We start from the raw sequence: 24,575 nt of genomic DNA, 5'->3' as shown, positions 1-24,575 counted from the left end.
CATATACAACTTTTATCACAATCCATACATATATCAATTGTGTAAGCACATTTGTACATTCATTGCACTCATCATTCTCAAAACCTTTGCTCTCCACTTAAGCCCCTGGCATCAGCTCCTCAATTCCCCCGTTCCCCCTCCCTCTCCCTCATGAACCCTTGATAATTTAGAAATTATTATTTTGTCATATCTGGCACTGTCAGACGTCTCCTTTCACCCACTTTTCTGTTGTCCATCCCCCAGGGAGGAGGTCACATGTAGATCCTTGTAATCAGTTCCCCCTTTCCACCCCATCCTCCCTCCACCCTCCCGGTATCACCACTCGCACCACTGATCCTGAAGGGATCATCCACTCTGGATTCCCTGTGTTTCCAATTGCTATCTGTACCAGTGTACATCCTCTGGTCTAGCCAGATTTGTAAGGTAGAATTGGGAATCATGATAGTGGGGAGTGGGAGGGAGGGGGAGGAAGCATTTAGGAACTAGAGGAAAGTTGTATGTTTCATCATTGCTACACTGCACCCTGACTGGTTCGTCTCCTCCTCAAGTCCCTTCTGTGAGGGGATGTCCAGTGGCCTACAGATGGGCTTTTGGTCTCCACTCCGCACTCCCCCCATTATTCACAATGATATGGTTTTTTGTTTTGATGATGCCTGATACCTGATCCCTTAGATACCTTGTGACCACACAGGCTGGTATGCTTCTTCCATGTGGCTTCTGAGTTAGATGACTGCTTTGTGGCTTCTGAGCTAGATGGCTGTTTGTTTACCTTCCAGCCTTTAAGACCCCGGATGCTATATCTTTTGATAGCTGGCACCATCAGCTTTCCTTCAGCACATTTACTTATTCACCCACTTTGTCTTCAGCCATCGCATCGGGAAGGTGAGCATCATAGAATGCCAATTTAATAGAACAAAGTATTCTTGCATTGAGGGAGTACTTGAGTGGAGGCCCAATGTCCATCTGCTACCTTAATACTAAACCTATAAATATATGCACATAGAACTATTTTCCCATCCTCATATATAAATATATTTACATATGTACATGCCTTATTTAGACCTCTATAAATGCCCCTTTCCTCCTAGCTCTTTCCTCTATTTCCTTTGACTTTCCTCTTGTCCCACTGTTATGCTGTCTTCATTTGGGTTTCAGTAATTCCTCTTGGTTACATTGCCCTTGATCATACCCTACCAGGCCTCCTACACCCTCCTCACCACCAATTCGGATCACTTATTGTTCCCTTGTCCCTGGGTTTGTTAACACCATTACCTTTCCCCCCACCTCCCCCTCTCCCATGTCCCCCCGGAACTGTGGGTCCCATTGTTTTCTCCTTCAGATTGTTCATCCAGCCTATCTTATTTAGACAGACCTGCGGCAATAATAACATGCACAAAAACAAGACAGAGCCAAACCGAGCAACAATATACAATAGAACAACCACAACAAACCAATGACAAAAAACAAAACAAAACACAACAAAAAAGAAAAGCTTGTAGTTAGTTCAAGGACTGTTTTTTGGCCTTTAGAAGTGTTTTCCAGTCCAGTCTGTTGGGGCACCAAACCCTGGCTGGCCCCAAAGTCCACATTCAGCATTCCCTGGGGACCTTGCCACTCCATTCCCTTGCTGTTCTGTTGCACCCCTTAGTGTTTTGCCTCGGTGTGGCGGGATCAGATCAGGGACAATTCCCACACGGTTTTTCCAGTGTTGTCCCCTGTAGGGCTATGGGTCAACGAGGGATGATGTGTCTCATAGTGAGGCCGGCCATGTGGTCCTCTCTGTGGACTGGCTGCTCTGAGCAGGAACATCGTCCTCAAGGCCTGGTGGACCAGGATGTGCTCCACTCTCTCCTCTTCGCCCTTCATCTGCTCCCGTGTGCTCTGATCAGACATGTCCCTCTCCCAGAGCTACAGATTCAGTACTGTCCTCTGAAATAAATTCTTCTGGGGGAGGGGCAGATGTCCTCATTGTTGGGATTGGGGCCGGGCCCCCAGACCTCTCCTCTGGTTCCCTACTCCACGCTGGCATGTTGCAGTCACAGTAGAGCTCTTATCGGTACCGTGCACGTGCTCTGGTGTAGCGGCTTCTAAGGTCGAACTGGGTCATGACAGTGAGAGGGGAAGCATTAAAGAACTAGAGGAATGAATGCTGTGTTCGTCAGTGAGTGCCGTGCTGCACCCTGCTTGACTCGTCCCTTCCTTGTGACTCTTCTGCGAGGGATGTCCTATTGTCTACAGATGGACTTTAGGTCTCCACTCTGACCCTGCTCATTTGCATTAATATGATTGTTTTGGGTCATTTGATACTTGATATTGTCAACACCTGGTGATCACACAGGCTGGTGTGCTTCTCCAGGTGGGCTTTGTTGTTTCTGAGCTAGATGGCTGCCTGTTTATCTTCAAGCCTTTAAGACCCCGGATGCTGTATCTTTTGATAGATGGGCTCTATCAGCTTTCTTCACCACATTTGCTTAAGCACCTGCTTTGTCTTCAGCGATTGTGTTGGGAAGGTGAGCATCAGAGAATGCCAGGTCATTCGAACAAAGTGTTCTTTCGTTGAGGGAGGATTGGGAATAAGCCCAATGTCTGTCTGCTACCCTAATATTAACATATAAATATATGTACATAGACCTATATCCCTATTGTTATTTATAAATATGTTTACATATGTACGTGCCTGTATTTATACCTCTATAAATGTATTTTGCCTCCTAGTTCTTTCCTCTATTTCAGGGACTAGTACCATAGAGAGAGGGTGTGTTCAAAGGGTGGAGACTGTCACTGATGTGGACACAGAGCCCTACTATGTGCCCAGGTGTGTGTGTGTGTATGGGGGGGATCAGGATGGGATAAGGCAGCTCACCCTGGAGGAAGGGAAGAAGGCAGCCTGGAGCTATGCCCCAAGGAGTGACTGGCCCAAGGGAGAGTGGCACAGGGCCTGAGGGCTTCTGGGCTGTTCCTCCAGGGTGGGCATTGGACTTCAGCCTGTGGGGACAGCTGGAAAAGGCCCACAGGCAGAAGGGTGGCACGCCAGGAGGTTGCTGCTGAGAGGAGCCTGGTGAGCTGGGCAGGGCTGTGCTGAGGGTCTGGCTGGGAATAGCCCGGAGGAGACAGCAGAGCAGGAGGAGGATGTGCCTGCAAAGCAGATGGAAGAGGAAGAGCCAGAAGCCAGAGGGGTGCCCAAGGCTGGCATGTCAGATAGGGGTCTGCTGGTCTGGGGTGAGAGAGGGGTGCTAGCATCCACACTGAAGGAGAACTCTGTACTCTGTGTGTGTGTGTGGGGGGGGGGTATGCAGGTGGGGTGAGAACTGACCAGGAGAGTGCAGAGGTGGCTGACAGAGGGTGAACTTGCATGCACAGGTAGTCAGAGGGTCGGCTCTCGTGTAGTTGGGCTGGTGGTGGTTATGCGCACAGGTAGTGGGTGGGTGGGGCTTACGTGCACAGGTAGGTGGGGAGCAGGATGAGATCCTCAGGATCCAAACCTCCTCCAGCTCTGGCAGGACTAGTACCCCAGAGGGGCAGCAGATGGCGCTCCAGGTCTGTCTGCTCCAAGTCCTCCCCGCTGGGACGTCAGGGAAGGGGGTGCAGCTGCTCCTGGAAGCCAAGAATATGGGTCAGGCCCAGAACCCTCCTTGTGCCCGGAGACCACCCTCCCTGCCTGCCTGCCTGCCGGCTAGCTGTCTGGACCCGAATACCTTCCCAGGCAAGTCCTCACGACCTCCAGAGAAGCCCAGCTCCCACCCAGACATCCATGGTCCATTGCTCAGCGGTCGTCCTTACAGGGAGCAGACACCTGGTTCTTCCTCAAACCCCACCTGGCCCTGTCAGCCCAGCTGGACCCTTTGGGGGCCTCTCAGAACAGGTCTGTTCCTTGAGCTTGTGACAGACCCTCTGCCCCCTCCCCCAGCCCCTTCCTTTGCAGTGGTTCTCAACCTTCCTAATGCCACGACCCTTTCATACAGGTCCTCATGTTGTGGTGACCCCCCCCCCCCAACCATAACATTATTTTCATTGCTACTTCATCACAGTCATTTTGCTACTGTTATGAATCGGGCTACCCCTGTGAAAGGCTCATTGGTTCCCCAAAGGGGTCGCGACCCCCAGGTTGAGAACTGCTGCTTTACAGGCACTGTCACGGTTGTATTCAGTGCCAAGGCAGGGGGCATCCCCGGCAGACTGGGTCCCCAGCCCCTGGCTCACAGTGGGCATTTGGTTTCTGTTTACTGAATGAATGAGCCAACCCAGAGTGCTCGTTGTCACCATTTTATACCTGGGGACTGAGGCCCAGAGAGGTCGAGTCTTCCTTCCAGCTCATCCAGCTCTCAACGGGCAGAAGCGGATTCTGTACACAGGTATTTTCTGAATCAGAGCCTGACCCTGTCAGCCCGCAGCCATGCTGCCCCCACTAGCACTGCCCCACCCATTCCTCCGCTCCACAGCCCCTCCCCACACCTGCCCAGGAGCCCAAGGGCCTGGATTGCAAAAGGCTTGAAGCCGGGGTTTCCCGAGTCTGAGGCCTCAGCATCTGGATATTGAGTCAGAAAACACCTTCCTCTGGAGCATCTGTGCAGAGGCCGCCTGAGGGCCCCGAGGGCAGCAGGCCCAGCCTTACATTCCCTCCCTCTGAGAAGCCCCCTCAAAATCTGCCTGGACCTCCGGCTGAGCTGGCCGCTGGGCCCTGGACCTCTCCCCATGGGTCCTACCTATAAGACAGGTTTGGGGGTCCCCACCCCACAAAGACCATGGCTATCCCCCCAGGTCTACTCCTCCTGGCCGCACCGTCTCCCAGGTACCCTTCTCTCATCTGTCCCACCCCTCCTGGCTTCTGGTCCCTTTTCCCGGCCAGTTTCCATTCAGTTCAGTTCTTACTTTCTGCTGCCAGACTCTGCTCTGGGTGCCAGAACGCAGGACAGAGAGGGTGATGGCTGAGGACAGTGATTTCCAGCCTTTCTGCAGACCTCAGTTTCCCCTCTTGGCACCCACCGGCCAGGACTGCTCAGAGGATGGAGTGAGCTGACCCATGGGCGGGGGCTGGCATGGGATGAGGGCTTGATACATGTTTGCCCACCCCCAGGTGAATGAGAGCACGGTCACTCACTCAACTACTGAGCACCTCCTAGGGTCTTGTTCTAGTGTCGGGGACGTAGCCGTGAGTGAGGCAGGTCCAAGCCCCCTACTCCACTGCCATCCAGTCAGTATCGACTCAGGGTGACTCTGGGTAGGATTTCTGAGCCTGGAAATCTTCATAGGAAGTATAGCCTCATCTGTCTCACTAGATAGGGCCGGTGGATTTGAGCCATCAATCTTGCAACTCGCATTCGAAGCTGAACACTTACCCAACAGCCCCACGGGGCAGTGAAGCACACAGCATCTTGTTGGGAGGTGCCCTGGAGTGGGTTCCGACCCGTTATGACACTGTGCACAATGGACAAAACCCTGCTCTGCCCTGAGCTGTCCTCACAACTGCTCCCAGACTTGAGGCCGTGGTTGCAGCCACAGCGTCCATCCATCTCATCGGCGCCTTCTTTCCTTTCACCGCCCTCGACTTCCCCAAGCATGAGGTCCTTCTCCAGGGACTGGTGTCTCCTGACAAGCTGTCCCAGGCTTAGAAGGCAGTCTCGCCATCCTTGCCTCTAAGGAGCATTCTGGTTGCACGTCTTCCAGGACAACATCCTCCATCAGCGCCACAATCCAAATGCTCCTCGTAGTCTTCCCTAGTCGTCTTCAGTCAACCTCCGATTGTCACATGCATCTGAGGCGATGGAAATACCATGGCTTGGGTCAGGCGCATCTTAGTTCTCAAAGTGACATCATGCTTCTCAGTACTCCAGAGAGGTCTCGCGCCACAGACTTACTCAATACAACGTGTCATTTGAGCTCTCATTTGCTGCTTCCGTGGCTCCAAATAAGAGAAATCCTTGACAACTTCAATCTTTTCTCCCTTTACCATTATGTTACCTGTTGGTCCAGTTGTGAGGATGTTGGTTCACTTAAATTTTTTTATTATTTTCTTTTTTTAAAATATGGAACGCTTCACGAATCTGCGTGTCATCCTTGCGCAGGGGCCATGCCCATCTTCTCTGCATCGTTCCAACTTCAGTATATGCACTGCCAAAGTGAGCACGTTTTATTAAAAGATCATTGGGAGTTCTTACAACAGTCCATACATCCGTTATAGCAAGCATATTTGTACATATGTGGTCATCATTATTTTCTAAACATGTACTTTCTATTGAGCCCCGAGTATCAGTTCCTCCCCGCCTCCCTCCCTCGTGACCCCTTGATAAATTGTAAATTATTATTATTTTCATATCTTACACCAACTGCTGGATCCCTTCACCCATGTTTCTGTTGTTCACCCCCCTGGCGGGGGTTGGGGGTGGTTATGTGTCGATCATTGGGCTTGGTTCCCTCCTCCGCCTCTCCTCTCCCCTGTCGGCTTACTTTACACTGAGTTGTCATCCACACTGAAGACTGCAATCCTTGATTTCTCATCAGCAAGTGCTTCAAGTCTTCCTTGATTTCAGCAAGCCAAGTTGGGTCATCTGCTTTTCACAGGTTGTTCACCAGCCTCCCTCCAATTCTGATACTGCATTCTTCGATAATGCACTTTCTCTGATGATTTGCTCAGCATTCAGTTTGAGTACGGCGGGAGGCCACAGCCCTGCTCCACACCATTCCTGCTTCTAAGCCAGGCAGCATTCCCTCATTGTGTCCACTCAACTGCCTCTTGATTCATGTTCAAATTCACGTCATGAGACACCAGTGACAGCTTCCACCATGACGGCACACAAGGCAACACAGTTTGACAAACCGACAGACAAGGGGTGGGCACAGCTATCAGCTGCGGGTAAAGGCCCTGGAATAATGCCTGGCACAGGTCTCAAAGACCACCATGGCAGGCCACGCAGGCTTTGCTCTCAGCTCGAATCTGTAGGGCAGAGTAGAACTGCCCCCTAGGGGTTCCTGGGCTGTGAATCTTTATGGGATTAGAAAGTCTCATCTTTCTCCCAAGGGATGGCTTTTGGGTTTGAACTACTGACCTTGTGGTTAGCAGTCCGTTGGTAACTATGCCACTGGGGCTTGCAGGCACCCTTGTTTACTCCGAGCTTGGTCTGCTCCTGGAAATGAAGCTCCGGGAGCTCCCAGCCCCTGCTCCCCACCCCCACCAGGGGAGGGTGGGCTAACCTCCACCACAGCCTGTGCCAATGGGACTGACATTCATTCTGGTGCGTCAGGCTTCCCACCCACCCAAGTGGTGAAGAAGAAGGCCATTATGCCGACCGGTCCTGGAGGCGCAGTGTGCCCAAGGCCAAGCAGTGCTCAGGTGGGGGATGGGATCCGGGTCAAGACCGTCATCAGGGACCCAGGGCGAGACACAGCCATTTGAAGGAAGCAGGTGGGAATAGTCGAAAGGCTGGTGGGAGGGGCCAGTCTGAGAGGGGTGTTAGCAACAGCAGACTGGGGCTTCTAGTGGAGGCAAAGTCTGTGGCCAGGCCACCCCAGGGGGCTGTCTGGGTCACCCCTGTCCACTGGAACCCTGCCCATCCCTGTGCTCTTCAGGCGGGTCTCTAAGCTGACCAAGAAAAAACGCATGCTGAGGAGCGCAATATGAGTCTGCCCAAATTCAGGACGCCAGGCCCGTGCGGGGGGGGGGGGGGTGTCACAGGGGTGGGGCAGTAGGCGTTACAGGTCCCGTGGACCGTTTGCCTGCACACAGGTACTCAGTATTCAATAGCGCCCCCCGCCCCTCGCCGCTGTGTTCGGAGAAACTGAGGCCCAGAGAACCAGGCCCCGTCTGGGGTCCCACAGCCTAGACCGTGTTTCTGGCCTGGCAGGGGTGACAGGGGGCTCGCACCGCAGTGTGTATATGTGTGTGTGTGTGGGGGTGACGAGTGAAAACCCCATCGTGGTACGTGTCCTGAGACCCCCGCTGGGCCAGACCCCTGCCGGCCTTGCCACGCAGGACCCTGCGCTCGGGTCCTCCCCGCCAGCTCGCCGCGCTCGCGCCGCAGGTCTCCGCGGGGGGCGGCGGGGCCGGGGGCGGGGCGGGGGCGGCCCCTGCGCTCCGCCCCCCGCCCCGCCCGCGCTGGGGGCGGCCCGGCGGCGGCGCACGCTTCCTGCGGGCGCGGCTGCCGGGGGCGCGGAGGCTGCGAGGCGGAGCCGGGCCGCCGAGCCGAGCCCGAGCCCGAGCCCGAGCCGGAGCCCGAGCCAGCGCCGCGTCGGTCCCGCCGGCGGAGCAGCCTCCGCGCGCCGCGCCTGGGAACAAAGGCGCCCGCCGCCCGCCGCCGCCATGAAGCCGGGGCCGCCGCGCCGCGCCGCCGCCGCCGCCGCCACCGGGGCCCGCGGGCTGCTGCTGCCGCCGCTGCTGCTGCTGCTGCTGGCCGGCCGCGCCGCGGGGGTGAGTGACGCCCCCTGCCCGGGAACCCCGCGCGCCCTTGCCCGGGGGGCACCCCTTCCTGCCGATCTCCGGGGAAGACCACCCCCGCCGGCGGTCGCCTTTTGGGGTTCAACCCCCTCGTTCTCATGGAAGCTCAGCGGGAAGCAGAGACACCACCCCCCCGCCGTGGTTCCTGGCATCCGCCTCCCCAGGGGCGAAGCGGGGTCCCCTGCCGGGGTCCGAGAGGCCCGGACTGGGTGTGTCCAGGTCTGGCGTGCTCGTGGCGCGTCCGTGGGTGTGCCTGCACCGCCGCGGCGGCCGTGGAAGGGGCTCGATTCCCCACGGGGTGAGGCGAGGCGGGGAGAAGGTGCGTGGGGTCCCTGGGTTGGTCCTCGCCGAGGCGACAGGGGCGGGGGCAGAGGAACCCCAGGTGGGAAAAAGGGGAGGGTGGCCTGTGTGAAGGTGACCTGGGGGGTGGGGGGAAGAATTGACTGTGACCCTGTGTGTGGTCCCTCAGTGGAGGGCGCTGGGGCCGGTGGGGGACCTGTGGGGCGTGTGCACTTCAGGATGGAGGCTGGGCGTGTGGGCACCAGAGATGGGCGGCTGACACCCTGTGTGCCCTCCCTGTGCGAGTGCTGGGATGGGGGGTGTGGCCGGACAGGGTGACCTATTGTGCACAGTGTGTCCTGGTGATGGCTGGGCAGCAGTCGGTTGTGGCAGTGTATTGTGGCAGTGGCATGGGTGTTGGAGAGACCTCTGGGGGGTGTGTGTGTGCTTGGACTCAGGGGAGTGTGTGTGTGTGTGCATGACCGAGCGTGCACATGCAGAGGTGCATGGGTGACCCTGTTGTGCACAGGCTGTGTACCCTTGGGGCGGGGGGCCGAGTATGTGCAGGTAGAGGTATATGTAGGGTGACCCCTGAGTGTCCCTTTGGCCATAGCAGCCATGGTACCTCGCTGGCTCCCAGCCACATTGGGAAGCAGGAGGCTCAGGGTAGAAGGAGGGAGGGCCCCATCCTGGTAGGGGTGGGGTGGGGGTGGGGAGGACACATGTCTGGAGCTCAGGTGGGGTTGGGATGATTTTGAGAGCGAAGCCTGCCTACTGTTCCCCAGGTTGAAAAAGACCCAGGCTCTTCAGGTGACTCCTTTGGGTGTCAGTCTCTGGTCCTGTGAAGTGGGAGTCTGTACCTCACTCCCACCCACCCCATTGAGAGGCTTCCACCTGGGGGGAAAGGGAATTGGTCACTCCTTGATGGCGTAGCTCCCTCATCTGGAAGCCTGTCCTAGGTAGAGTGAAGTGGAGAGGCCCCCCAGAAAACACAAGAGCCCCAGTCTATCCCAGTAGCCAGAGGCACTTTTAGGTTCAGATCTTGTTATCTCCCTTGGACTAGTGTTCTCTCGGAGCCTCTGTTGTCCCCTCTGCAAAATGGGACTAAGAACCTTGGCCTGGGTGAGGTGTGTGTGCTTGTGCGTAAAGAGAGTCTGGTAACGATTTGGTGTGAAAATGAGTGGAAAGGGACTAAGATCGAAGTCTTCCAGATTTGGAGGCCTGGTGGGACCCCTGGGCTGGGTGTTCTTGGGCAGGTCACTTCCATTGCCAAAGGCGGGGTCTCTACCCACAACAGATTAGTCTGTGCCCCATGGGACAGTGGGAGGGATGTAGGGGGAGGTCAGAGGGCCTGGTCGCAGCAAGGCCCTGGGACAGCAGAGGCCCAGGGTGGCAGGTGAAGCATGTTTCCAGGATCGGGCCCTGAAGCTTGACTGGGGGTGGGGCCTGGACTCCAGGTGAGACTGAGGGGCAGGCCTGCTGGTACTCTTTCAGAGGTCAGGTGCTCAAGGAGGGGCGTCAGCCCTCATCTGGCCTGGGAGGCAAAGGCAGGGGTGCTCTGCTCCCAGCAGCTCTGTACTAGACAGAGGTGGTGCTGCCTGCAGCAGGAGACACAAAGGGTGGATCAGGGTGTCTCTGGGAGCGGCCACTGTGGCGGTGTTCTCTAAGGATGTTCCTAGGGTGAGCAGGGGCTGGCTTTGGGTGAGGCTCTGCCAGCCCACCTGTGAGGGCGTGTAGCAGTGGAGAGGGGAGCTCCAGGTGGCCTCCGGAGAAGGAGCAGGTCTCCTATGTGCTGCTGGCGAGTTGGGTGGGTGTCTCCTTTGGAGAGTTCCCCCTTCCAGAGAGACCACTTCTGTCTTTGGGGTCCCCATCCCAATCTCTTTCCTTCAGTCACCTCCCAGTATGGCTTGGACTGTGGACTTCCTGGCCGATTCAGCTCTCGAACACATCCTTTTAGAACTCCAGAGCAGGAAGGAACTTTCCCTATCATTTTACCCTCCCCAGCGATGGCTGTGTGACCTTGTGAGAGTGACTCGGCTTCTCTGAGCCTTAAATTCTTCCTTGGGCCAATGTGAGACTCAGAGAAAGAAGGAGTTAGGATGGAAGGTGCCTAGCACAGCGCCTAGCTTGTAGTTTGTGTGCAACTAGTGCTGCTGTTTTATCCTGTTCTGTGGGTGGGAAGATGGCTGGGTGGAGAAGGGGCTCTTATAGGGGGATTCGGTTAACAGGTGACCTACTCAACCGGGGGATTCTAGGGTTGGGTGGGATCGGGTTGGAAGGGGTAGCCCCTACCTGCAGGACCTCAGGCATTCAGGACCACCCCCCTGCTGCCCTTCCAGGCTACACTGGTGGACCGACATCCTGGGCTGCCTGGCTCAGGTTGTCCTCACTATAAAAACCAGAAGCTGAGTGTCCCTGAGCTGTTCTGGGTGGGGGCCTGGGTCAGCCATCTCTCCTCCCAGTAGGAGGGGCAGGTCCAGGCTTAGCTGCCTGTTAGCCCCCAGGGTCCAAGGCAAGACACATGCTGCATGACTGCAGGCAAAAGACTTCTTTGCTGCATCGCAACTTGTCTCTAAAATGGGGATCCGCCTCCAGGGACTGGGAGGGGAGGGGGTGGGGTGGGGCTGTGAGCTGTTTGTGTCGACCCAGACAGCCTGCCACCCTCAGTTCTCAGGAGCTGGGGCCCCTCCAGGAGGGAGCCAAATGATGGGACTTAGAGCAAACTGCAGCTTGCCTGGTCTCCGCTTGCTCACCTGCCACCTGGGGACAGGTACTTGACTGGAAGCACAGATGGGCAGCACAGTGTGCACGTGCTTGTTTGTGTTGGTGAGGGGTTGGTGTGGGATAAGTTTTGCTGGAGCCAAGGACAGCTTGGCCGGAGGGTCGTGTTCAGATGGGAAGGGGCTTGCCCAGGGCTGGGAGCCCTCCCCCCTCATCTCTTCACAGGGCTGAGGGCCAGCAGGGCTGGGTGTGGGAGAGCTCTGGACACTGTGCAGAGTAGATGTGTATGTGAGAGAGTGTGTGTCGGGGGATGGGGGTCCATGCCTTGGGCAGAGCCCCGGTGAGAGAAGTTTGGCGCCTTACGACTCTAAAATGAGTAGGGTCTGCTGGGTATGTGCAGGATGGCCCCGGTAGAGCCTCCAGGCAGGCATTCAGCCTCATCGGTAGTGGGTGATGTGATGCATGTTGGGCTGGGATCCAAATGGTCGGTGGTTTGAAACTACCAGTAGCTCCACTGACCAGAGACTGGGCTTTCGGCTGTCGTTATTCACGCGTACAGCATCTCGCTGTGACGTGGCGTTGACTCGGTGGCAGTGAGGGTCTGGGCCCTCACACAGCCATATTTTGTGGAGCCCAGACCTGTGCCCACCCCATCACCCATGCCCCCTACCCCTATTCCTAGCTCCCCTGCATGGACATCTCTGTGGTCTATCAGCTGTGGAAGCACAGAGATGGGGACTGACATGATGGGGGTCACACAGCATCCATCATACGCATGATCCCCGCAGAAGCTCCAGCTCCAACGCTACCTGGGGCTACCTAGGGCAGGACCCAGTGGCTTGAAGAGTGACTGAATGAACCAGTAAGTGAAGGAAACCAGGCCTGCCTGCTTGACTCCCATGCTGAGGGAGCCTGCGCAGGAGGCTGGGCCTCATCCAGGCTGGCAGGGTCGACTGGGCCCCAGGCATGGGCCCATGGCCTGGGAGGCGCCAGGGGGCCGAGTGTGGCGGGCCTGCGGTCTGAGACCAGGACCTGCCAGCACTGTGTCGGGGGCACAGAGGGGTTGTGGCTCCAGGCTTTAGCCCAGCTCCTCCGAGCCTGTGATTTGGTGTTGGGGGTGGGAAGGGGAGGGTGGCCAGAGCTGGGAGCTGCCGTTTGCTTCCCCAGCCCCACTCCAGCAAGGAGTAATAAGGTGTGCGCTGGGCCAGGGCCATCTGACTCGATCCTCTGACCCACAGGCCCTCCTACATCCTGGGAACAGCAGGCCAGCACTAAACATTTGTGGACTGACTGGCCCCTCCTTTGCCTTGGCTCCCAACCTCCCAAGATTCCTGGAGGCTGGGTAGCCTTTACTTCCGGCCCCCTCCTTTTAGGGTAGGCTTGGCCAGAGGGGTGGCTGCTCCCCTCCCCCACTGGCCAGGCCCAGTCTCAGTTCCAAACAGGAAGCTGTGATTATAGGGGAGCTGGAACAGTGAGAGTTGAGCGCCCAGGGGCCAGGGTGGGAGTGGGGGTGGTCTTGGACAAGTGACCAGGCCCCCTCCCTAGCTTGGCCACCCAGCAGGGATGGCAGGGAGTGCCCAGGCTGGCCTGTTTACCTGGTACAGAGGGTTCCACAGTCCCCCCCGTCCAGCTTGCTCTCAGCTACCTCCTTCACACCACTGCGCCTTGCCATCTCCTGATCTCCTGTCTGGGACCTTGGCCAGTTCACTGACACTCCCTGAGCCTCATTCTTCTCCTCTCTGAAATGGGGCTCCGACTCCCTCTGCTTCAGAGCTGGTGGAGCCTTGCCGCTAGGAAGTCACAAGGTGCCTGGTGACAAGTTGCCTACCTGCCTGCCCCTTGTTCGTCCTGCTGAGGAACTGCTTTGGGGGGTGGGGTGAGGAGAGGGCTTTCCCTGGGTGCCTGGGGAGTGTGGAAGCCATGCTTGAAGGACCATGGATGATGACCTAGAGCAGCTCCCTGCTGCACTAAGAGACTCTGTGGGTCAGGATGGCCAATGGCAGCAGGTCAGACCACAAGAAGCACTTCCCTGTGTTTTGTGCTGACTTCCTGGGGAATGACGCCTCACAGCCCTCTGCGTCTGGGACCTCAGAGGAAGTTGGTTTGTAATATGTGCCCAGAACCTGGGGACATCAGATTCATCACATTTCCCTCTTCTGGGAGCCCCTAGCACAGGCTGGAGTAGGTGACCATGTTTGCAGACTGCAGGAGCACCAGACCCCAGAGGAGGGAAAAGCCCCATGTGACCAGTCCCACAGCGACTGCCACCACCTCACAGGGACCCTGAGACCCAGGTGTGCCCCAAGCTTGTCTGAGGGTGGGGCTGCCTCTCCACGCCCCCTCTCCTAAGCAGCTTTGAGCCTGCTGACCGCTCTTGGAGGCTGCAGGTGACATTCCCTTCATTCTTAGACTCAGAGATGGCAAGGCACCTGCCAAAGCTCACACAGCCAAGAGTGGGCGGAGTCTAATGTTCACTTGTCCCTGCCCCAACCAGTGGAAGCCCTGCAGAGTTCTGTCTGTCCCTCGGCTGGCAGGGTCCTGGCACCCTCCCAGGACCCGTTTCCTCGGGTGACATAAGGGTGGGCCCAAGGTCTTGAGCCCTGGGATGCGGTGGGGTGGGGGAAAGGTGATCAGGGCCTCCCTCCTGGTTCTGGAATGGACCAGGAGCGTCTGGGCTGTTGGCTCTCGCAGCCTCTGCCAGGCTTGGCCGCCAGGAACCCCATCCATCCTGCCCCCCTTCCCCCCAGCCTGGTTCACAGGCCCAGACTTTAATGAGGGTAATTTAGAATCATTCACCAGCGGAATCTGGGAAATCTAATTGCAGCAAACTGATTGCCAATTCTATTGCGGGCATGGGGTGTGTGGTGGTAGGTGGTAGGGGGTAGGGGGACGCTGTGGGTGGCTCATTAGGCAGGCCCCTCCCTGGGCGGGGGCCTTGGCAGGGCACATGGGCCTGTAGGGGGTGAGCGGGCAGGACTCCTGTAGAGCAGGTGAGCGTATGGTGGGGGGAGCAGGGGAAGGGGATCTTTGCTTCTTGGGGTGTCTGGCAGAACCCACCCCCACTGCCCTTTCCAGATCCCACGGCTGGATGTGGGCTCCCTGTCAGTCCTACCCTCCTCCTTGGGGCCACACTGCTGTTGGGGCGATGCCTCTGCTCCTGGTCCCCGGCTAGCTGTGTGAGGCACCCGTAGTGGAGGAGGGGGTTTGACGTGATAGCACACCACCCGCCACACGCCCTTCTCAGTGGGGGTCCTGGTTTGGTTCAGCATGCCCTCATTGTGGTCCTGTGAGGCAGCTGTTGTGATCCCCATTTTACAAACGGGGGTGCGGGGCCCTGGAGGGGCTGAGCACCATGGCTCTGCTCAGTCGGAGGGGCTGGGAGTCAGACCCAGGTTGTAGAGGCGCAGGGCCAGGCTGAGGGGCATGCATGATCCATTTGCTCACTCAGTGGACATGCATTGAGCACCTGCTGAAAACCAGGCCTTGTGGAGGGACCATCGCTGCACAGGTAGGCTATGGGTGACTTCTTGCACCTGACTGTGCCGTGCTTGGGTGGGGTGTGTTTGAGGAGGTAGGCTGTCCCTGTGTGATGTTCAGGGGGACACCCGGGGAAACATCTGCCCTTCCTCCTCCTCGTTAATATGGGGCCAACAGGGCCTACCTGCCAGGCTGCCACAAGGAGTGGGGCAGGGCCGGGTCTCACACAGTTTGGGCCAGTGAGTTCCAAGGCTGTGCCAGCCAGGGAGTTCATTGAATCCTTGCACCTTTCCTTCGCTGAGGTGGTTCTGTCCGCCTCAGGCTGACCAAGGCCAGTGGTCTCCTTCCACTTACACATCTGGGAAATGGGGGTCTGGACTGGGTGGCCAGGGCCCTTCCCATGTTTGCCGATGAGCCCTCAGAAAGGCCTGAGGCCAGAGGGGGCAGGGCTGGGCCCCTCAGGGGAGAGAGGCCCTGCCCCCTGGGTAGGGGAGGCCCATCCCCAGCTCCTCCTTGGGCAACCCTGGGAAGCACCCCTCTCCCACCATCGTGATGCACTCCGGGGGTTGGGCTGTCATTCTCACTTCCTATAGGCATATGAGAAACTCTGAGTAGAGGGGGTCCAGCAACTGAGTTCTTGCCCCCCACTTTGCAGTCCACTCACGGGCCCCTCTGACAGCCCCCTGTGGACTGATGTCCCCTCTGTGTTGGTCTGCGCTGGCCTGGGTCTGTTGGCCAGCTGATTGGCGAGGTCCTTGGCCTCAGAGAGCTCCTTGCTTGGGGAGGGAGGCTCACCTGTGTCCAGATGCCCACTCCCAATGGGGGCAGAGGTGAGTCTGGGGATAAACCATTGGTTTTGACTTTGGAGAATCGGGGACGGCTTCCCGGAGGGGGTGAGCTTTGTACCTAACCTCGAAGGATGACCATGCCTGGATAGGCTGAGATGGCACAGTGACCGGGGTGGGCAAGGCCTAGGGATGGGAAAGTCACAGGATCTTTGGGATCTGGGATGAACACAGGCAGCTTCCCTCAGAGCATGGGGCAGTAGGTAGAGGGGCGTCCCTGCTGCTGGAGCTGCTGTTTCTGGTGGTCAGCAAACACTCACGGGCCTTCCTGGTGTGGCTGGGCCGTGATCTGGTCCTCAGCTGCCTGACTGCCCCTCCCAGGTGCTCATGGGGAAGACCTGGGTGGATAGGGCCAGCGGGGCCCTCGGTGGGCTCTCTGAGTCTTGGCTGGTAGAGGGTGTCGGGGTGGCCGTGCAGCGGTGACCCCTGTTGAGGTACAGCTGTGGCACAGCTGCCCACCTGCCATGTGCAAGGCATCCTCTCAGGGAGCCTCGGATCAGCAGCCTGGTGAGGGAGGGGCCATTGTACCTTTGTGCTACCGAAGAGGCAATGGAGGTGTGGTAGAAAGGAAGCTGCCCAGGTCCCAGCCATGCCCCAGCAGTGGCATGTGAGGATTCGAACCTGTGACCGGTCCCTCGTGCTGCCCTCAGGGATGTTCCCCGCCCCCCACCAAGGGGAGCCTTGGCAAAGGGGAGTTCTTTTCTCACAGTTTGGGGGCTGGGAGTCTGAAGCCAGGGCAGCAGCTTCAGGGGAAGGCTTTCTCTCCGGGGGAGCTCTGGCCCTGGGGCTTGGCTCCCCGGGGTACCTTCATGGTGGCAGCGTGGGTTAAACAGTGGACTGTGAACTAACTACAGGGTCAGCAGTTCCAAAGCACCAGCTTCTAAATGGGACTTTCCACTCCCCTAGAGAGTTGCAATCATCTGGGAAACCCCCTGGGACAAGTTTGCTCTGTCCTTCAGGATCACTATGAGCCAGGGAGGGGGTGGGGGAGGTCATCTTCCTGTGGGGTGTCCAATTGCTCGTGGAATCTCTTTCCTCTCAGGAGGCTGATTTGTGATCCCTGCCCAAATGGACTCATTAACATAACAAAGAAATCCCCGCCCCCAGATGTGATCATCACTCCAGGGGTTCACAAAAGGAAGAGCCCAGGCTGGGGCCCTTCAGTGGATCAGAGTGGAAGCCTCCTTGTAATCAGTGGAAGCGGACTGCCACTTTCAGAACAACTGGCTCGTGGGTTCGAATGGCTGACCTTAGAGCAGCTGAGGACTGAACCACAGAACTACCGGGGATTAGGGTTTACAGGCTACTTGGGGGGCAGGGGGAGGGGGACAGTATGCCCCACCCGGCATGTAAGCGTTGCTCCCTGGTACCTCAAGCTGTAAAGCGTGAAGTCCCTGAGATGTGAATCCAAGGCCTTTCGAGGTAACAGCCTGAGGTTGTCTGGGGGGAGTCCTGGGGGTGAGGCAGTTAGCCTGCCCTTTGCTGCACTGTCTGCTGCCATGAGGGTCCGTGGCTTGAGACCAGCTCCTCTGGGGAAGGATGGGGGAGACTTGAGCTGTTTCTAGCTGGAAGGACACGCTCCTGTCCTGCTTGTCCCCCGTCCCGCAGGCTACCGGCCTGTGTCTAGTGTGGCACCTCTGGGAGACCAGCCTAACAGAGCAGAAATGTGTCTCCTGACCCCTGGGCAGGACCCCCTCGTCTGTCCCATGTTTCTTCTCCTTTCCTGTATCTGTTCTGCATGGCTTGGAGGTCCAGATCCTCATCCCTTCTCTTCCAGGAAGCCTTCCCTGATCACTGCAATTACCCACCAGCCCAGCGCTCCATGCGGATCAGTTTTTGTCATGGCATTTAGTGTACTCCTCCGGCCTCCTCCCTTTGCCCTGAATACTGCACACTCCTGTCAATCGCGACTCCTGGTTGTCCCCAGAGCAGAACGTACCATGGTCACTTTGTTAATATCCGTGTTGGCCATGTGCAGTGCTCTCTACCTGGACTCTTTCCTTCTTTGTTAACAAACTCCTATTCATCCCCCCAAACCCTCTGCTAACTCTTTACCGCCTCCTCCTTCCAACCTCCCAATTCCAACCTCCCAAGCACGCCGAGCCTTTTGCAGTGCCACCTCCCCTCCCGCCCCCCGCCCCCCGCCCCCCGCCCCCCCCCCCCAGCCTCCGGTTCTCAGATCCCTAGACACAGCTTCTTTCTCCTCGCTGGCAGGATCCTCTGCCAAGCCCCGATTCTGCTACATTGCTTCATAGTATCCACTTTCCCCAAAGGGTAACGTTGTCACCTCCTTGGAGTCTTCACTTAGATACATTGTTACAGCGACGACTCCCCCATGACATCATCTCCCTTTTCAGCTCTAACACATGGCACTTTGTTTCATTTCCCTAAATCCTGACATTGCTACATTGTTTCCTTTTGCACATCCCCAGCCTGTTTTACTTCTAATTCTCCTAGGATGTCACACCTTGTCCTTTTCTTTCCAACCCCCTGCTCAGGTGACCACCAGCTTTGGAGAAGGGAGAGGGCTGCTTATGTCACCCCCAAATTTGGCCAAGGGAGGAGGGGTGCTAAGCAGCAGGGAGAGGTAGGCTTACCAGACACAGCTTCCAGCCCCAGCAGAGGTGGTTCAGGGAAGGGACATCTGTCCTGGGTCACTAAAGAGCCCATCTTTCTTGAGGGTAGATGCACTGTGGGCTCTTGAGAGCTTGGGCTTGGTTACCAAGAGACATTCTCCCTCTCCCCACTTGCCCTTTGCCTTCTTGCCCACCTGCCCCCCATCTGCTACCTCCTCTCTGTGGGGAGCATTTGTCTCTCCATTCCTGCCTGCCGCCACCTCCCGCTCAGACTCCCCCGAGGCCCCTAGCTCACCTTCCCTGGCTGGTTGGTGCTCTCATCTCCCTGGCTGCGACTCAGTGGGACTGGCATGGGATGGGGGTTCTCCTGGTAGCAGGTTCATGGGGCCAGCACCCCAGGGTGTGGTGATGAGGGGCAGGGCAGGAGGGGCTCTGCTTGGGCTTCTTGCCCCTCTAGCCCCCCATTCCTCCTGCCTTTTAAGCAGTGGTGTCTGAGGATGAGCAGCCCCAGGAAAGTGAACTCCCACTTGGCTGGTCAGAGAGGAGACCAGGTGGGGCTGAGCCTCAGCATTCAGTATCGCCCTGTACTGAGGGCCGAGAGGGTTCCCCTGGCCAGGGACCCCTAGGTCACTTCTAGAGTGGAGTGCCAGCTGAGTGACACCCTGTGCTCCTGAGTGATGGGGCCTGGAGTCCTGTAGGGGACAGTCTCAGACCCCTGTGTTCCCAGGATGGGGTATAGGCTGTGGGGGACCCCAACATCCTGCTTTGTCCAGACAGCAAGGCTGTGTGTCAGTGAAGAATGTTGGCCTGGGTGGCAGCTGAGCTTGGCCAGTGTGCGTGTGCATGGGGGTGTGGTCATGCACCCTTGCGGGTGCACTCCGGGGAGGGGCCTGGGTGTCAGCATGGGGAACCATGCGTGTGACTGACACCTTCATCTCTAGCTGTGTCCATGACTCAGGTATGAGGCCAGAAGCAGAGGGGGACAGGACTCCCCAGACTGCTACCCCTCTTCTCTACTGTCAGCACCTTGCCCCAATTCGGACCCTTGGAGACATGCAGGCCCCCAGAGGGCCGGCCTGCCCGCAGACCTGTGCACACACCAAGCCTGTCGTGTACCCATTGCAAGGGAACATATCCTTTTTTCTGTGCACACAGGCAGGGCCCAGTCCCAGAGGCCTGTCCAAACAGACACACCAAGGGCATGCGTGCTCATGCTCACACCATGTGCATGTGAATGACACTCAGCCTTGAATTCATACATAAATATGCCCAGGCCACACAGGCCTGGAAACCCAGTGAAGCCCCCAGTTTACACACATGAAGGCATGTAGACTCGTGCCACGGTAAGCCCAGAAGCAGTTCATATAGATAGGCCTGCCTGTGCACCTGTGCACACACATGCATGCTCACCTGGTGCACTGGTGCACACATGGGCACTCACACAGTGTGCGCACACACACTCTTCTGATGCACGCACTCTTACGATGCACACTCACATAGTGTGCACATGCACTTGGTACACACACACGGGCGCCCACACAGTGTGCGCATGCACTCACATGGTGCACACACAAGCACATTCACACAGTGTGCACATGCACTCATGCGATACACACACAGTCACATAGTGTGCACACACATGGTGCACAGAGGCACATAGTGTGCACATGCACTCACATGGTGCACACACAAGCACATTCACACAGTGTGCACATGCACTCACATGGTGCACACACAAGCACATTCACACAGTGTGCACTTGCACTCATGCGATACACACAGTCACATAGTGTGCACACACATGCTGCACAGAGGCACATAGTGTGCACATGCACTCACATGGTGCACACATAAGCACGCTTACGCATAGTGTGCTGCTCACACTCATGTAGTGTACTGGCACACACACATTCATGCCTAGCTCACCTGGTACCCTGGTGCACACACATGCAATCTCATGTTGGTACTGCATGCATACTCACTTGTGCACTGTGCCAGGCACTGAGCTGCCAGCAGTGGGCGCGCCCTTAATCCTAGCTCTTAATCCCAGGGCTTGGGAGCCCAGACCCAAGGGCCAGCCGCCCCGTGTGGCCTCCTTAGAGGTGATTAAGGTGAGGGCGGGGTGGGCGGAGGGACTCAGCTTTGTCTCCACCTGACCCCCTCCCAGATCTGTCCCTGCCCTGCCCCAGATTCAGGCTCTTCAGAGACCCAGTTATAGGCGGTTTACTAAACCATGGGGAGCAGGGGGAAAGTGGACTGACTCTGTGTCCCTGGGGAAAGTGACAAGTGGCCAAGGAGGTGGGTCACTAACCACCTGCCTGCTATGAACCCGAGTCAGAATAGTCAGCACGAGACCCCCTGGGGAGCCCAACTGGGAACCAGGGTCCAATCTGGAGATGCTGAACTGGGCCCTAAGCGGCGAGGAGGGGCCACAGTGGGCAAAGGCAGAATTTAGAAGTTTCCAGGGGAAGATGAGGCCTGAGCTGGGCATTGAAGGAGGAACGGATGCCAGGGATGTTTGGGGACACAGTAGGGGCATCTTTGAACTCACCTTCCCTTGCTGACCTTGGCATTCCCCCTGCAGGGCTCAGAGCTTGAATGGTCACAGTGCCCAGAGCAGGCCTGCCCAGTGGGGAGCTATCTTGGTCAGCTTGGACAGGCTGTCAGGTCACCAGGAGGGGCCCAGATACTCCAGCAGGGAGGGATAGTGTGGGTCCCATGCTGGGCTGAGACTGATCTTGGCCAAATTACCGTGCTGCTGTGGGCTCACCAAGGCCCCACCTCCTCTCAGTCAAGGGTATGAAACTCCCTCCTTGCCTTAACCTCGCCTCCCTCACTCCATCCATCCCACATCTGCTTGGTTGGGTGACTGACCACTTCCTGAGGGCAGCAGTGGTATTGGTGGAAGCAGGGAGGTGTGAATACCAACAGGCTGTGATTCTGACTTTCCCGTGCAGGCCTGGACAGGTCGCTGTGTCTATGTTCTCCTCTGTAACATCAGCTGCGTCCACTTGCATGGTAGGGTAGTGGTAAGTCTGCCCCGGTGGCGTTGACTACTAGCGATTACGTGTGTGGGGGCAGGACCCCCACTGTGTTGTCCAGTGCCCTGTGGGTGGAGAGTGGGGGTGCCTGGGGAGCACCTGCCAGATGGATGCCCAGCAGCCCTCAGGAACCCTCTTGCAGGGGGTGGGGTTGGGGGGAGAGGTTTGGCAGCTGCAGGCTGGGCTGGGTGGAAGTTGGTTCCTGGAGCCAAACGGAGGTGGTGCAAGGCAGAGAGTGGGCCAGGGTCTGATGCTGGGCAGCCTCAGACAGCCACCAAGGGTAAGGCCTGGCAATGGCCTTCAGGCTCACATGAGTCCACTGGGGTCCCGACACCTGGCTGCCCCCTCCCCCAGCAGCAGATCCTCCTGGCTGGCCACGTGGGCAGAGGGCTGGAGGAGCAGAGCAGATGGCTCAGGAGGGAGATCCCAGCTCAGCAGTTGCCCCGCTCCCCTGAGTTCATTCTGAGCCGAGACCTCCCCTGCCCCTCACCTGACAAAGTGGCCTTTGACAAGCTGAGCTCTGAGCGGCAGTTGCTGGGCTGGACGCTTCCTGGCTCTTAGTCTGCAGAGTCAGTGTTTGCCTGTCTGACGTGGGGCCTGGCGCTTGGCTGGGGGTGTGGGGATGAAGGAGGGAGTGGGGGAGGGGTGGGAGCAGAGTGTCCTCAGGAGAAAGGACACTGAGCTGTCCTGGACCTGCATTGAACCCCGACTCTGCTCGCTGTGTGATGGGGCTGCGCTGAACCCCGACTCTGCTTGCTGTGTGATGGGGCTGCGCTGAACCCCGACTCTGCTTGCTGTGTGATGGGGCTGCGCTGAACCCCGACTCCACTCGCTGTGTGACGGGGCTGCGCTGAACCCCGACTCTGCTTGCTGTGTGATGGGCCTGCGGTGCTTGCCCTCGCTGAGCCTCAGCCTCAAGCTCATCTGTTTCACAAAATAACCGCTTTGTGGAGCTGCAACTTAAAGTACGCACTTGAATGTAGGACACGCAACTCGGTTGTTTTTAGTATGTTCAGAGTAGTGTGACTATGCCTACAGTCAATTTTAGGGCATTTCATTCTCTTAAAAAATAGAATCCACACATACAATCCAATGGTTCCGTCATATCGAGAAGCTAGTTGTGCAATCACCACCACAGTCACTTTTAGAACATTTCTTCTTGTTTGTGCTCACCGTAACTAGAGCTCCGTTCCCACCCACAAAGACATTTTCATCCCTTCCCCCAAATAGCGTTCTCAGCATTCGACCACCACCCAGCCCTTCTGTGTCTGAGGATGTGTCTAGTCTGGATGTCATATCAGCCAGACCAGAACCCACAAAGTGACCCTATAGGACAGGGTGGAACTGCCCCCACAGGTTTCAGGGACTCTGACTCTTTACGGGAGTAGAGTCTCAAAATTCCCCCGGTGGAGCGGTTGGTGGATTTGAACTGCCGACCTTGCAGTTGGCAGCCCAAATGTGTGGCCTGCCACCCTGCCACCAGTGACTGCCTCTTTCTTTCCTCCTCCCATTTAGCTTCACATTTCTGGGGTTCATCCCGTCCCAGTGTGAACAGCCTCTCATGTTATCCCCTTTCCTCATTGGATGCTCCAGTCACTCCGGAGACTGGGTGGCTCTGCCAGTTCGCCTATGCATTCATCACTGGGTGGACCCTTGGGCCGTTTCCACTCCCTGGCTGTCACGATGCGCCCTGCTGTGAGCATTTGTGTATGAGTTTTTGTGCGGCCCTACTAGGAGTAAAAGTGCTGGCTCCCATGGTAACCCTGCTTCATCTTTGGAGCCTGACAGTTTTCCAGAGCAGCCGGCCCGTGTTACTCCCCCGCCAGCAGTGTGTGAAGGCTCTCTCTGGTCCCTCGGCCTCCTCGCCTACACTTGTTCTCTTTCTTTTTATCACTGGTCTGTATTTATAGAGCACGGCCATTGTCCGGGGCAGGGGACTCAGTGCCACATGAGGAAGAGAGCTTGTGCCTTGTGGGGCTGTGTGAAGGCTCTGTGAGATGCTCCCTAGCCCACTTGTGGAGCCTGGCACACAGTAGGTGCTCAGCAAGAAGCCACGGTGGGGATCTGGAAGCCCGGGACCCTCTGAGAAGAGGAAGAGAGGAAGAATTGCTGCGTGTGCTGGCCACCTCTCGGGTGTCAGGACCTGCCTTTGGTCCCTGGGGCCCTCCAGGCGCCATTGTCCCATTTGCAGATGGGAGGACTGAGATGCAGGCCTTGCCACAGGCCCGCCCAGCTGAGCAGTAGGCAGGCTCTGGGCTGAGCGTGTCATTCAGTCCTCTCGGGATTTCAGCTTGGTCCTGATATCGTACCCATTCGCTGGGAGAGGAAACTGATGTACTTGCCTGGGTCACCCTGCTAGTGGCCAGGCCTGGGCTTTGAACCCATGCCTCCGAGTTTCCCTGCCCTTGTTTGTTTCAGAGTCCCAGTCAGCCTTCCAGGACACAGGCGGTGGTTCCAGGACCTGGGGGACAAGTGTTGCCCTAAGCAGCCTCTGGGGCTCTGCCACCCCACTCTACCCCCCAATTAAAAAAATTAGGTCTTATTCTGTGCCTCAGTTTCCCCCTGGGAGCCAGAGACACTGAATCTGGCTCAGGAGCCAGTGGGCTGGGGGCGGGGAGAGGCACGATGTCTCCACCGAGTGTGACTTTGTGCTGGTTATAAATAGTCCAGCTAACAGTGGGTGAGGACAGCTTCAGACCTCCTCCGGAGGCAGGTCTGGGCGTGAGAGCACATGTACACACTCACACCAGACATGGGGACACTCTGGCCATGCAGGTGGGGTATCCTCGGGGTGTGTGCTTGGCCTGAGCCCTTCTCAGGGTCGGTCGCAGGGCCTCGGTCTCCCAGAACAGCCAGCAAGGTCTGTTTGGCTTTCTATAGGAGGGGAGGGGGTCAGCCCAGTGAAATGCCGTGGCCGGTGAGGTTGGTGGCACCCCCTCACTTGACTTCAGGTGGACTTGAAGAGTAGAGTGCTTTTGGCTTTGGGGCTGCCCTTTCAGGAGCCCATTCCCTCAGCTCCTTCCCCTGTCTTGCCCCCCCACTGCCTCTCCCTCTTCCTTCCCCCCACCCACCCTGACTTCACTCTTGGTTCTCTTGGCCTTCGAGCCTCTGGGGTGGCGGGGCCCGTTCACCTGACTCCTGGGAGGCACTTAGGAGGTACTCAGTCTACCCAGCCCAGGCCTGGCTGTCTAGTGGCCAGAACCTCAGG

At 57.5% G+C, this 24,575-nt stretch overlaps 1 protein-coding gene and 1 non-coding gene across 2 annotated transcripts in view; one reads left to right on the top strand and one right to left on the bottom strand.

Annotated features, from left to right (window-relative positions):
• Positions 1-24,575, top strand: part of SDC3 (syndecan 3) — a 49,457-nt gene that overhangs the window by 5,592 nt on the left and 19,290 nt on the right. The window contains exon 3 of the mRNA XM_075527718.1: positions 7,967-8,401. Coding sequence (XP_075383833.1) covers positions 7,967-8,401 — 435 coding nt within the window. The remainder of the gene's footprint in view (positions 1-7,966; positions 8,402-24,575) is intronic.
• On the bottom strand, positions 6,018-6,120 carry LOC142438217 (U6 spliceosomal RNA). Its single transcript, XR_012782640.1, has one exon. It is a non-coding gene; the product is annotated as a U6 spliceosomal RNA (small nuclear RNA).

The sequence above is a fragment of the Tenrec ecaudatus genome, chromosome 1, assembly GCF_050624435.1.
Source record: "Tenrec ecaudatus isolate mTenEca1 chromosome 1, mTenEca1.hap1, whole genome shotgun sequence".
Taxonomy (NCBI): Eukaryota; Metazoa; Chordata; class Mammalia; order Afrosoricida; family Tenrecidae; genus Tenrec; species Tenrec ecaudatus.
Note: the sequence above shows the minus strand (reverse complement) of the source record. Positions and strands in the feature narration are given on the sequence as shown.